The sequence below is a fragment of the Furipterus horrens genome, unplaced genomic scaffold (assembly GCF_987537825.1).
Source record: "Furipterus horrens unplaced genomic scaffold, mFurHor1.1.pri manual_scaffold_9, whole genome shotgun sequence".
Classification (NCBI taxonomy): Eukaryota; Metazoa; Chordata; class Mammalia; order Chiroptera; family Furipteridae; genus Furipterus; species Furipterus horrens.
The window spans coordinates 56,765,801-56,779,323 of NW_028327179.1; the positions used below are offsets into that span (position 1 = coordinate 56,765,801).

The 13,523-nt window shown below is 36.8% G+C and overlaps 1 protein-coding gene across 1 annotated transcript in view; it reads right to left on the reverse strand.

The window, feature by feature from the left end:
• The window catches only part of AMPH (amphiphysin), a 310,914-nt gene that overhangs the window by 122,927 nt on the left and 174,464 nt on the right, over positions 1–13,523 (reverse strand). Inside the window, exon 3 of the mRNA XM_090287371.1 lies at positions 6,385–6,439. Coding sequence (XP_090143497.1) covers positions 6,385–6,439 — 55 coding nt within the window. The remainder of the gene's footprint in view (positions 1–6,384; positions 6,440–13,523) is intronic.

A 13,523-nucleotide genomic window follows, 5' to 3' on the forward strand; every position in this document is an offset into this window, starting at 1 on the left:
CAAAAGGCTTCTGAAGTTTTTTTTTTTTTTTTTTATAAACAGCTGTTTAGATAGGTTCTTAATGTCTTATGGGAAGAAAAAGAAATAATGGCATTATAGGACAAATAACCTTTATGGTAAATATAAAACTGTGAATGTAAGCTTAAAATAAAATTACATAAGACCTTACTCATTGAGGTTAAAAGGAAAATATTGCAGTAAATACATCTATTAGCAGACAAAAAAATCACTAATTGCTGTGTGGATAAATAGTGATGGATAATGTGGGAAGAATCCATTTTGACATAAAAATTGTACTTGGATTGATATATAAGTGAACAAGACACAGCCTTGCTCGTAAAGAGCATGAAGTCTGGCAAAGAGATTTCAGGGATTTAGAATTTACTCTACTGACAGAATATAAGAGAAAAAAAATAAAACCCAAGTTTTCTTCAATGTAATCTGGCAATATTAAAACAGAATGGATGCTAAATGGCACTTAATACTACCTAATAGCCAACGTGTTCTTATAAGAATAGTGATTTCCACAGAAGAATTACTATCTTACTACTAGATAGGAATCACTTTCTTTCTTCAAAATTTTGGACCTTGTCCAAGGCCTTTGTTGTAACAACCTCTATTTATATTTGCAACCAAATTTGTGAGTTTCGTTTTCATCATCCAAGATTTGTTGCATAGATTACACTGCTACAGAAGCCCTCTTTGCTTAAGAAGCCTGAAGGCATATGTTTTAATGGAAAATAACATCAGTTAAAATGCATTATTACAACAACCAGCAGCAGCTATAAACCATTAACAGAATATCTAAAATATTGCAAGTTTTACCCATTGTTTGGGAGAGAGTCATTTAAGAATACAGGGGTTGCTTCAGGTAAAGGGAAGTCTTTAGTCTAGAGTGTCAGGGGGAGAGCAAGTAGGGGAAAAGCAGGCAGATTGTGAGACAGCTCAAGAACAGTCAACTTCACCACTGAAGTCATGCTGACATGACAAGTTACATTTAATTCATTATGCCACCTGGGCCAGACTCTATTTAGAGAAATATCTTGTGTGTTCATTATCCCTGTTTCTGGCCCCCACCACTACCCACATGCCAGTGACTCCAGATCCCAACGGGACATTTCTACTTAGATGTCCTACCAATACCTCAAACTTCACATATTCAAAACAAACTGAGAACTTTCCTGTAAAAACCTGCTCCTTCTCCTCTCCCCAGTCCTCATAAATATCACCCAGTTGTCCCAGTTAAAAAACCGGAAGTCATCCTACATGCATCCTCCTACACTGAATTTGTCAGCAAGACAATTCTGTCTGATTCTCAAATGAAGTCTCTTCATTCCAATGCCCCAGTGCTCAAAAGGCACTCAACATTTATTATTTAGATTAGAAAAAATAATCCATGTAAATGGTTGAATACTTACACACAGCAAACATTCAAATGACAGCCTTCATAAAAACTACTTTTGGAGGCAGTATGGCTATGTAATTAAGATTATTATTTGCAATCATTCAGCCTTTGTTAAAATCTTGGTTCCATCATATACCATCTGTGCAATCTTAGGCAAATTACCTAGCTACCCTAAAATTCATTTTTCCAAAGTGTACATAACTAAGAAATAATAGTACATGCCATAGGTTGCAATGAGAATTATATGAAATTAAATAGTTAAAAGTTTATGTCAGTGCCTGGCATATAAGAGCTCAATAAATCTTGGTTATTATTATTATTATTATTATTGCGCTAGACTTCTAAGTCTCCTTGAAGTTTCATTTCCTCTAGCCTGAATTTCATACAACCCCAATAATTACTTTTCTAAAATGCTAATCTGATCATATGATTCATTTCCTTGCTTATAATAATGCAATGACACTCTTCCCCACTGACAGAATAAACTCCCAGAATAATACATAAGCACCTTTTTGTACAAATGCTGCCTTCCTTTCCACATCTCATGCAGCTCAGTTTCCTGCTTGCCTCTCACTAATCTACTTAGTCCCTAAAGAGCTCATGCTCCTTCCTGCTTCCTGAGTCTTTGTACATGTTGTTTCTTCTTCCTAGGAAGTCCTTCTAACATCAATCTCTTTCTTTGGTATATCTTAAAACTTAATGACTAGGTATGCTCACTTCCTTGGTCCATTCCAGGGTAAGTTCCTAGGAAAGACCATTTCTGACCTGGCGTCCTGTCCCTTAGGTAGAATGGGGGTCTGTCCTCTGTCATGACAGCACATGTGTGGACAAAGCTGACTCCATCTGGAAAAGCTGAGTCCACCTTAAAGCTAATACACTACCTTAACTTCTTAGTGAATGAGCCCAGATCTTCGAGTCCATGAGTGGACTCTGAAATGTGTACAGAGGTTTTCAGCTAGTCACAGAGTTTTCATTACTCCTTCTTCTGAGTCAAGGAGCTGTAGATGTTATCTATCTCATTATCTCAGGGCCTGTCCATGTCTGGTCTCCCCCTGGTATGGAGAAGTGAAAGATGAAGAGATAGTAATGCCCTGTCACTGCCCAGGACCCATTTCTGTACATACGTTCCCCATTAAACTCTAAACCGACAGCTGGACTTGTCTGTTCTCTTCTTTGGTGTCTTGCCTCCTTTGACATCTGGGTACCACTTTGCATACACAGCCTTTCCTCAGAACAGCACACAATGCATACTTTCATTAAAATATATATTACTAAGCACATCTGACTTTTTTGTTTATTCTTCCCATCTCTACTGCAAGCTCCATGACAGTAGGCACCATGTGTTGTTCATCTCTGTATCCCCATCCCCTAGAACAGTGGTTCTCAACCTTCTTAATGCCACGACCCTTTAATAAAGTTCTTCATGTTGTGGTAAGCCCCAATCATAAAATTATTTTCATTGCTACTTCATAACTGTAATTTTGTTACTGTTATGAATCGTAATGTAAATATCTGATATGCAGGATGTATTTTCATTGTTACAAACTGAACGTAATTAAAGCATAGTGATTAATCACAAAAACAATATGTAATTATATATGTGTTTTCCAATGGTCTTAGGCAACCCCTGTGAAAGGGTCGTTTGACCCCCAAAGGGGTCGTGACCCACAGGTTGAGAACCACTGCCCTATAACAATGTCAGGCCCATAAATGAGACTCAATGTGATGTTTGCTGTTAAAATGAATGCGAGTGCCCTGACCGGTGTAGCTCAATTGATTAGGCGTTGTCCTGCAAAGCAGAAGGAGGGCCACCGGTTGGATTCCCAGTAGGGCACATGCCTGGGTTGTGCTAGAGGCAACCGATCAAGGTTTCTCTCACACATCAATGCTTTTCTCCTTCTCTTTCTCCTTCCCTTACCCTCTCTCGAAATATAATAAAATATTTTAAAAAATAAAATGAATAAGAACTTAAGATCCACTTTACAAAGCCTAGAAGTAATAATAAATACCTACAGCCAGCTGACAGCTGGGGGTGGTGGTGGGGAGATAAAGCAAAAAAGAAAAAGAAGTCATGGACACAGATGACAGTTCAGTGATGTCAGGGAGGAGGGGTGAGGAGAGATAGGTGGGGTAGAAGAGGATATAGGGAGGATAAATGGTAATGGAAAAAATTCAATGAAAATAAACTATTAAAGAAGACTATACTACCCAGCTAAGCTATTATTTAGAATTGAAGGACAAACCCTGGCTGGTGTGGCTCAGTGGACTGAGTGTCGGCCTGCGAACCAAGTGTCGCTGTTTGATTCCCAGTCAGGGCACATAACTAGGTTGCACATCAGGTCCCCAATTGGGGGCGGGAGTGAAAGGCAACCACACAGTGTTGTTTCTCTCCCTCTCTTTCTCCTTTTCCCTGTCTCTAAAAATAAAATAAACAAACAAACAAACAAATGAATAAATTAGTTTTTAAAATTTTTTTCTGGAATTGAAGGACAGATAAAGCACTTCCCAGATAAGAAATAAAAATAAAGGAGTTCATTTTTACCAAATCAGTTACAAGAAATGTTAAAGGGTCTCCTTGAAGAAGAAGGAGGAGGAGGAGAATCAAAGATATGAATAATAAAATGGCAATATATATATATCAATAATTATTTTAAATGTAAATGGATTAAATGCTCCAATCAAAAGACATAGAGTGGCTGAATTAGCAAGAAAAGAAGACCCTTACATATCATGTCCACAAGAGACTCACTCCAGATGGAAAGATACCTACAGGCTGAAAGTAAAGGGATGGAAAAGTATATTTCATGAAAATGGATACAAAGCAAAACAAAAAGCTGGCATAGCAATATTTATACCACACAAAATAGACTTTAAAACAAAGGCTATAACAACAGACAAAGAAGGACCCAGCAATTCCACTTCTGGGTATTTACCTGAAGAAATCCAGAGCACTAAGTCAGAAAGACATATATATCCATATGTTTACTGCAGCATTATTTACAATAACCAAGATATGGAAGGAACTTAAGTGTCCATTAATAGATAAATGGATAAAGAAGAGGTGGTACATATATACAATAGAATGCATTCCATAAAAAAAGAATGAAACCTTGCCATCTGCAACAACATGGATAGACCTAGAGGATATTGTGCTGAATGAAGTAAGTCAGAGAAAGAAAAAGGCCATATGTTTTCACTTATATGGGGAGTCTAAAATCCAAATATAAACAGACTAACAGATACAAAGAACATCTTGATGATTGCCATATGGGAGGAGGGGTTGAGGGAAATTAGTAAAAAAGTTAAGAAATTAAGAAATACTGACTGTTAAGAAATACAAAACAGTCAAAGGGCTATGAAGTATAGCATAGGGAATATAGCTAATAATATTGTAATAACTATGTATGGTGTCAGATGGGTAGTAGATTTACCTGGGTGATCATTTTGTCAGTTATATAAATGTCTGATCACTGGGTTGTACACCTGAAACTAATATATTAATGTATGTCAACTGTATTAAAAATGACATTATTTTAAAAATAATTTCACTAATTTTTATTGACTAATATTTTATTATGATTTATTTTATTATGTATCACTACTTTATAATAAATTTCACATGTCCACGTTAAAACTCCTATAATAAATTCTTAGAAATGTAACTGTTATGTCAAAAGGAATGCCAAACAATGCATTTAAAGGCTTTGGACAAATTGCTCTCCTGGAAAGCTATCCTGCCATCAGTATATGAAAAGGGTCTACTCCTTACAGCCTTTAAAAAATTTTTTTTATAGTACTGTGTTAAAACATTTGGAAGAAAAATGACATCATGTTCCTTTTGGTTTTATTTACTATTCTTTGATTACTCATGAGGAGAAGCATTTTTCAAATTTGTTACCCATCTATAATTCTTGGCTAATTTCCTCTTAATATGACTATCCATTCTTTCAAACAATGATCTTCATTTAGTTTACTTACTGAGCTCTTTATATTTTGGTTTATTTTCATTAAGTGTGTTGTCTAAATATTTTTTAAACATACATATATCCATTTTATATATTTGTGAGATCAACTCTCTCAGTTTTTCCTTTTATGTTTTCTGTCTTTGGGTTACCCTGGTCAAGACCTTGTCATTTGACACTAGAAACTAAGTCTATTGTATTTTATCCTAATACTCTAGTATAGCTCTAGTATATACATATTTAAATTTTTACTATATCTGAAATTGAGGAGGGAGTAGAGTGTGAGGTTAGGAATCTCATTTTTTTCTGAGTGTTCAGACAGTTTATCTGAGATCCCTTGTGAGATAATCCATTCTCTCCCCACAAATCTCAAAATCTACCTTGTGACCCACCACACCCATGGGTACACTCAGATCTGACTCCATGCAGGGAACTGGATGATATACCTGCTATACATCATCCAACACTGAGCTCATTTCTTTGCCTTTTATGACTGTGGCAGAAACCAATGCCAGGGCTTCTCTTTCCCCATACCATGGCAGGGCTGTAGGTGTGGCTGGTCCATACAAATCACAGGCAGTCTAGGGCAGTGATTCCTGATAATTCACCATGATTCTCTGTCTCTGCCATGATTCTTGCCCCTTCCAGCTAGAGGGCTTAGGTGTGAATCTCTGAGTGTTCTCTTGGGACATGCTCTCCCTCAGGAGGTAAACCAGCTGCAGCTTTTCTTAAACAAAGTCTTGAGCTTGTTCTAACAATTCTTCCTAGAAATCTCTGGCATGTGGGAGGCACTTATTTCTAGTTTCCAGAATCAAAGCAGACATGTTTTTTCCTTGTATATTCTGATTATCACTTCAATGGGAATTTGGGAGTGGGTGGACTGGAACACCTGTGATCAAGTACCATCTTGCCAGAAAGCCAATTGGCTTTGTATAATTAACACTCAATCCTGTAATTCATGAAATCCAAGACCAACCTGTACTTGGTAACATGGTGTAAACAACTCACACATATTACCTTTGATAGCTGCTAAATATCCTCGTAGTTCTCGCTGAAGTCTGGTACCCTCTGCCTGAAAGACACACAAAGAAATGTTGAACATCTTCTCTATATTTTGCATGTGAACATGTACAAAGCAGTAAGTGTCAGAATTATTATTGCCAGAGGTTTGTTCTTGAAGTAACATAAATATGCAGACACAGACTAAACAAGGTGCCTGCCAGATTTTATTCAGCTTAAAAGAAAAGGACAAGTAAAATTTTGCTAAGAAGGAAAACTGTGGCCCACCATATAGGCTCCTACATATTCAAGAGCTAGCAAGTCTCTAAATTTTGACATATGGTTTATAATGGTAGGAAATTGATCACCACTGTCCAATATTGTAGCCACTAGCCACATGTGACTGTTCAGTGCTTGCAACATAACCAGTGTGAATAAAGTTGTACTTTAAGTATAAAATATACACCTGATTTCAGAAACTTCATATAAAAAATTTCATTAATGTGTTCTATATCAATTGCATGTTAAAACAATAATATTCTGGATACATTGAGTTAAACAATTGTATTATTAAAATTAATTTCACCTGTTTCTTTTCACTTTTTTAAGTATGGACACCAGAAAAATTTCAATTACATATGTTGTTTGTATTATATTTCTACTTCACCCTATCAAAACAGAGAATTTGTTAAAATGTAAATTTTGACACATGAGTCCTAGTTTTGGTTTGGATTACCCTTAGAAACTCTGAGACCAGGATTAGACTGCAAGTAGTTTAATCTGGAGTTAATGGAGAAAATGTCAATAGGGGCACAGAGAAATGAGGCAGGGAAGGAAAGAGAACCATCACAGGGTTTATTATCAAGGAAGTTTCTGTGGTGGGCAACTGGTCTTGGTCCCACTGGCAAAATCTGGAAGATAGTTTTACACCCTATAGATACCCTAACTCAAAGGCAAGGAAGCTGGGACATTTATCCATCAACTCCTGAAAGGTATTGGTTGAGAACTGTTCCTAAGGGACATTAATTCCTCCACTATATCCTCACAGATGCAAAGAGGTCTCCAATAACCAGAAAAAAAATCCACAGGCAAAGAGCTCCCCTTGCTGGCAGTCTAGCAGTTTCAGAAAAGGAACTACTAGGTACATATGGCTGGGCATCCACCGTGTGTGCTTTGACACAGCACTTGAAAATATAAAAATATATGTACTTTAATTGCATAATTATTTAACAAAACTACAGACAGCTAGCATATTGAAAGACTCTACCTTCATAATTAATAATATAGCATCTATATTATTTCTCTAACTTGAGAGTTAATAGTTAATAATATAGTAATTATAATAGTCGTATATAAGTCAGTAACCATTTGTTAATATTTGCCAAAAAGAGGGGGGCAGGGAATAAGGGGAAAATGCCTACTTGCTTAGTGAATTACAATTTAGTAGGGGAACTAAAATATCTAAATAGAAAATTGCAAATACATTTTGCCATACAATATCATCTCACCTATAAGTGGAACCTAATGAGCAAAACAAACAAACAAGCAAAACAGAACCAGAGACATGGAAACAAGGAACAGACTGACAACAACCAGAGGGGAGGGAGGAGAGGGGTAACAGGAAAGAAGGGGAAGGGTCTAATCAAGAAACAAGTATAAAGGACTCATGGACATGAACAACAGGGTTGGGATTGACTGTGAGAGTGGCGGGGTGGGGCAGGGGAGAGCAATGGGGGAAAACTGGGACAACTATAATTGAACAACAATAAAATAAAGTAAATGTGAAAAAAACTATAATAAATAAATATATAAATAGAAAATAGCAGAGTAGATTACATTTAGCCCTGCAACAGCCATGTAAAGTTTTTGGAGCACAAAGAGAAGACAAAATACCCATCACATTTAAAGATACAAAGAAACTGAAAAAAAGTGTTTAAGACTACACTAAACCCTCAAAGGGATTCCAATGAGCCTTTTTTTTCCAATATGGCACAAGGTACAGTGACATTACTTTTATGAAATGTATGTAGAGATCAGGTAAGGTTTTCTTTATCTGCACTAAGCTCAAGCTATTATTCTCAGCTCTGTAAACCCACATACTATCAGACAAAATTTAGGGTTAATTCATTTGCTGGCATATAATGAACTCCAACCAGAATGGTTCTATTCAAAATGCCAAAACAGTAATCATCAAAATTCTAAACAACTAATTCCATTTCTCGAGTCTCAACATGGTTTAAAATCAACCTTAGATTAACATTGCCTTGCTGAGCCATTCAGAAACAGAGTGTGAAGGCAAACTGCCATGAGCTGGGGGAAAAAAATCCAATGTTGGACTCCCAAAACATTGAAGTGTAGTGGAAAACTGTAGGGAAAGGATGAAAAGAATGAAGAGAAAATGCTGAGGATAAGCACTTCCGCAAAGGTAGAGGATAAAAAGGATCCAGAAGAGAACTAGGCCAAGGTCTTCAACATCACCACAAAAAGTAAGAATTCAGGGAAGAATGAAGTAGGCCTTTTCTTCTACTAAATATCTACTATGTTACAAGTACTGTGCTAGATTCTGAGTACATAAAAATCTGAAATGCTATGGCTCTGTGATATTTTATTCTTGTCACATCATTCTACAAGATTTGTCTTGGGGAAGAATTATACTTTCTGCCCCATTAACATCAAGCTTGGCTGTGGAACTTAAAAAGTGAATGGAAGTGAAGTGCCGCTTCTGAGCACAATATGTAAGAGCCATCCTAGAATCTTACCATTTCCTTTTCCTCTACTATGAGCCCTGTAATGTTCCAGATAAGGGTTGCTTTTCCATCCCGGACAATGGAGTAAAGAGAACATGAGGTACATCTACCATTCACATTCTCCTAAGTGAGAAATCAACATCTGTTGTTGAAAGCCATTGAGGTATTGCTGCTACACCATAACCTACCAAAATGACCAGATGCAGAGGTTAAGCATCAAAAGTGGAAACACTGAAAGACTGAGAAGGCTAAAATCTAACAGAAAAAAAAGCCAATGGAATTACTAAGCAGAAGAGCACCAAATGCATTTACAAAAACATTTCAGAAATGAAATCAAATTGGAAAGATTAAAGACAGTGTGGATGGTTTAGTAAATTGAACCCCAAGTGCTGATAAAGTGATGGAAAGGGGTAGAATGGTTCTGAGAGAGGAGAGTAAGACCCAGAATCATTTGTTACAATAGATGGCAAATAATTTATAGACATTAATATCTGTAATTAGATATGTGAGTTACCTGGACAGATCTAGAACCAGACTAATTTGAAGCCTAAGGCCCTAAAAGGTACAATTCGGATTTTTTTTTTAATTTATTGATTTTTAGAGAGAGAGGAGAGGGAGAGGAAGGAAGGAGAGACAGAGAGAGACACACATACATCAATTTGTTGTTCCACTTATTTATTTATTCATTCATTGGTTGATTCTTATTACGGGCCCTGATCAGGGATCGCACCTGCAACTTCGGCATATTGGGATGAAGCTCTAACCAACTGAGCTACTCAGCCAGGGTCAATTAGGATTTAAATAGGGTTGGAATCTCCTAAGGCCACATTTCTCAAAGTGGTTAAGTGTAGACCTTGGGGATACTTAATGGTTTGTCTAAGGCACATAGAGCCACAAAATAAACCTAAAGCATCTCTCTGGAACATCAGTTTATTGAGGATGGAGGGGAGAAAATGGTAGAGAAACCATTATTTTATAACCACATGCCACTTGATGATGGCACAGTGGTTACAAATGTAGAAAGACAGACTGCACAGAAATGAAAAACAGAACTTCAGTCTTCTGCTTCAGCTATCTGCTGCAGGGGGTCTGCTCTGCTCTGCCACTGTCCATAATTCTTCCCTGAAAAGAAGTGTGAGAGGCACTGAGCTAAGACAGGGCTCACTCCTCACCCAAAAGGATGCTTTTCCCTCAGAAAGTAATACAAAGCCAACCATGAATATGGTTATGAGTATCTGGAAATATCAAAGAAGTAGTGGAGAAATGTGTTCTTTTCCTAAATATTTAAGGAACAAAACATGTCAAATTATGCCACAATTTAGACATTGATTTTTCTTTCAGAACAAGAAAGAGAATGATTTATCTAGCCAAAGGGAAAAAATAAACATTTTTTTAAATGAAATAACAATCCCAAGAAGGTATTTTTTTTTTGATATAAGAGTAGAAGAAAATTCAAATTATACAATAATGGCTTAAATAGATGAGTGCAATTTAAGTAGATAAACTGAGCCAATTTAAATAACTTTCTTCTTTCTAAATACTAAAATTCTTAATTTTCCCCATGAGTATTATAAATCATTTGGTTATAACCATATTAAATTTCATCTAAATTATGCCTGAATCAAAAAGGTAAGACACTTTCAAAAGGAATTTTCACCTAGAATATGCCAGAGTAGTTGTGCACAAAATCTATTGCACAATAGTTTCCTTAACATTATTATTCTATGTGAATCACAAGATGCTTTAAGTTTGATATACATTTTTCTTTTGCTTTTTCTTATATTTTTATAGTACTTTTTTCCATTACCATTTAGTCCCCTTATAGCACTTCTCCCATTTCACTGAAGTTTATTTCAAATTCCTCTGAAAATTACCATTTTGGTAATGCTGTCTTGAATAGTATGTCTTTATAGAAAGAGACTAAAATTTTTACATCCGTGAGTCTATATGCATGTATTTTCCCTTCTTACAAGGTAAGATGAAATTATTATTCTGATTTCTGGTCACACTCTTCAGGGCTTAGAGCAACACAGGAGCAAGGGTGTATATTACAGTAAAGTTTTCTGATTCCCAGTTCATACTCCTCTTTGGACAACATCCAAGAAGGATTTGCCACATACAAAATTCCTTGCCCTGTCATATAGTATGAGTTATTCTGCTGTTAGACAGTCTTCAATTATTTTCAACTGAATCATTTATTATTGTCAGAAGCTGCTGCTTCTCCAGCCCAGACAATCCCACAGGCCCCACTTTCTTCCCACACAGCTTGAGGGAGTAGGCTTGCTTTTCCTTCCTCATTAAGACTACTCCAACCCACTCCTTCCCTTGGGTATCAGATTCTTGCAGGGCTGGGAAAAGGAAGAAGTCTTCCTAACTCCTTGCTTCCCAACTATCCTGGGAAACAAGCCGGAGTCATTTTGGATTTCATCACAGATATACCAAAACTTAACAGCCATGTAAAAAAAGTATACATAGTTTTATAATTTCATGAAGGTCTGACAATCACTACCTCGAGGCAAAAAATCCCTTTATTCCCTTGCTGAGTGGTACCTCAAAGCTGTTGTTTTCTTCCCTTACTCCTGAGGACTGCTCAAAATATTCCCAACTCCAAGAATTACAGTGAAGTTTAAAATCTAACTAAATAGAGAAAGAATGCAGAAGGTACATAATCATGAAAGGATTCAGACATCTTTGTTACTGAAAACAAAAAAATCACATTACATACCTAATTAAATGTTTCCAAAGTGTATTACACCAGATTGGTCTTTAGTAGCTCCAATTCCTTTTATTGTGTTTTTGTTGTTGTTGTGGTTGTTATTTATATACCTTGGGATCATGGGGGGTGGGGGTGGTGTTGGGTTCCCAGACTTGCTGAGGTCCCAGACAGTTCTCATCTGCAAGCCTATCTTGAGAACCTTGGACAGTGCCCAGACACATGTGTGATTCATAACATTTTTTTAAAATTAAATTTTATTGAATATATTATTACAGATGTCCTGATTTCCCCCCTTTGGCTCCCTCCAGCCAGCACCCCCCACTCCCTCAGGCAACTCTCCCGTCATTGTTCATGTCCATGGGTCATGTTTATAAATTCTTTGGCTACTCCATTTCCTTATTGTACTTTACATCCCCAGGGCTATTCTGTAACTACCTATTTGTGATTTCTCTGAAAGTATATTTTATTGGTTATGTTGTTACAGTAGTCCCAATTTTTTCCCTTTGCTCCCCTCCACCCAGTACCCTAATTTCCTACAGCAATCCCAGCACCCCTAGTTCATGTCCAAAGGTCATGTGTATAAGTTCTTTGGCTTTACCCTTTCCTATATTATTCTTACTTCTCCCTGTCTATTTTGTACCAAACAATTATGCTTCTTAATTTCTGCACCATTTCCCCATTTTGCCCCCTTCCCTCTCCCAGCTGATAACCCTCCAAATGACCCCCATACCTATGATTCTGTTCCTATTCTGGTTTGCTTAATTGGGTTTTTATTTTTTAGATTCAGTTGTTGATAGTTGTGAGGTTTGTTGTCATTTTAATGTTCATAGTTTTTATCTTCTTTTTCTTAAATAAGTCCCCTTAACATTTCATATAATAATGGCTTGGTGATGATGAACTCCTATAGCTTTACCTTCCTTGTCTGAGAAGCACTTTATCTGTCCTTGCATTGTAAATGATAGCTTTGCTGGATAGAGTAGTCTTGGGTATAGGTCCTTGCTTTTCATCACCTTGAATACTTCTTGCCAGTCCCTTCTGGCCTGCAAAAGTTCTTTTGAGAAATCAGCTGATAGTCTTATAGACACCCCTTTATAGGTAACTCTCTGTGTTTCTCTTGCTGCTTTCAAGATTCTCTCTTTATCTTGAACCTTTGGCATTTTAATGATGATGTGTCTTGGTGTGGTCCTCTTTGAGTCTAGCTTGTTTGGGACTCTCTGTACTTCCTGGATTTGTATATCTATTTCCTTCACCAAATTTGGGGAGTTGTCATTCATTTTATTCTCACATAAGCTTTCAATTTCTTGCTCTTCCTCCTCTTTTGGCACCCCTGTGATTCAGATATTGGCATGTTTAAAGCTGTCCCAGAGGTTTCTATGCCTCTCCTCATTTTTTAAATTTCTTGTTTCCTCATTCTGTACTGGTTGACTGTTGTTTTCCTCCTTATGTTCCAAATCATTGATTTGAACCCTAATTTCCTTCCCTTCACCATTGGTTTTCTGTGGATTTTCCTTCATTTCATTTAGCATAGCCTTCACTTCTGTACTTAAGCATATCTGTCAAGCCTGTGAGCATCTTTATCACTAGTGTTTTGAACTCTTCATCTTTTAGGTTGGCTACCTCCTCGTCTGTTAAATTGGCTATCTCCTTGTCGCTTAGTTGCCCCACTGAAACCTTGATCTGTTCCCTGTTTTGGG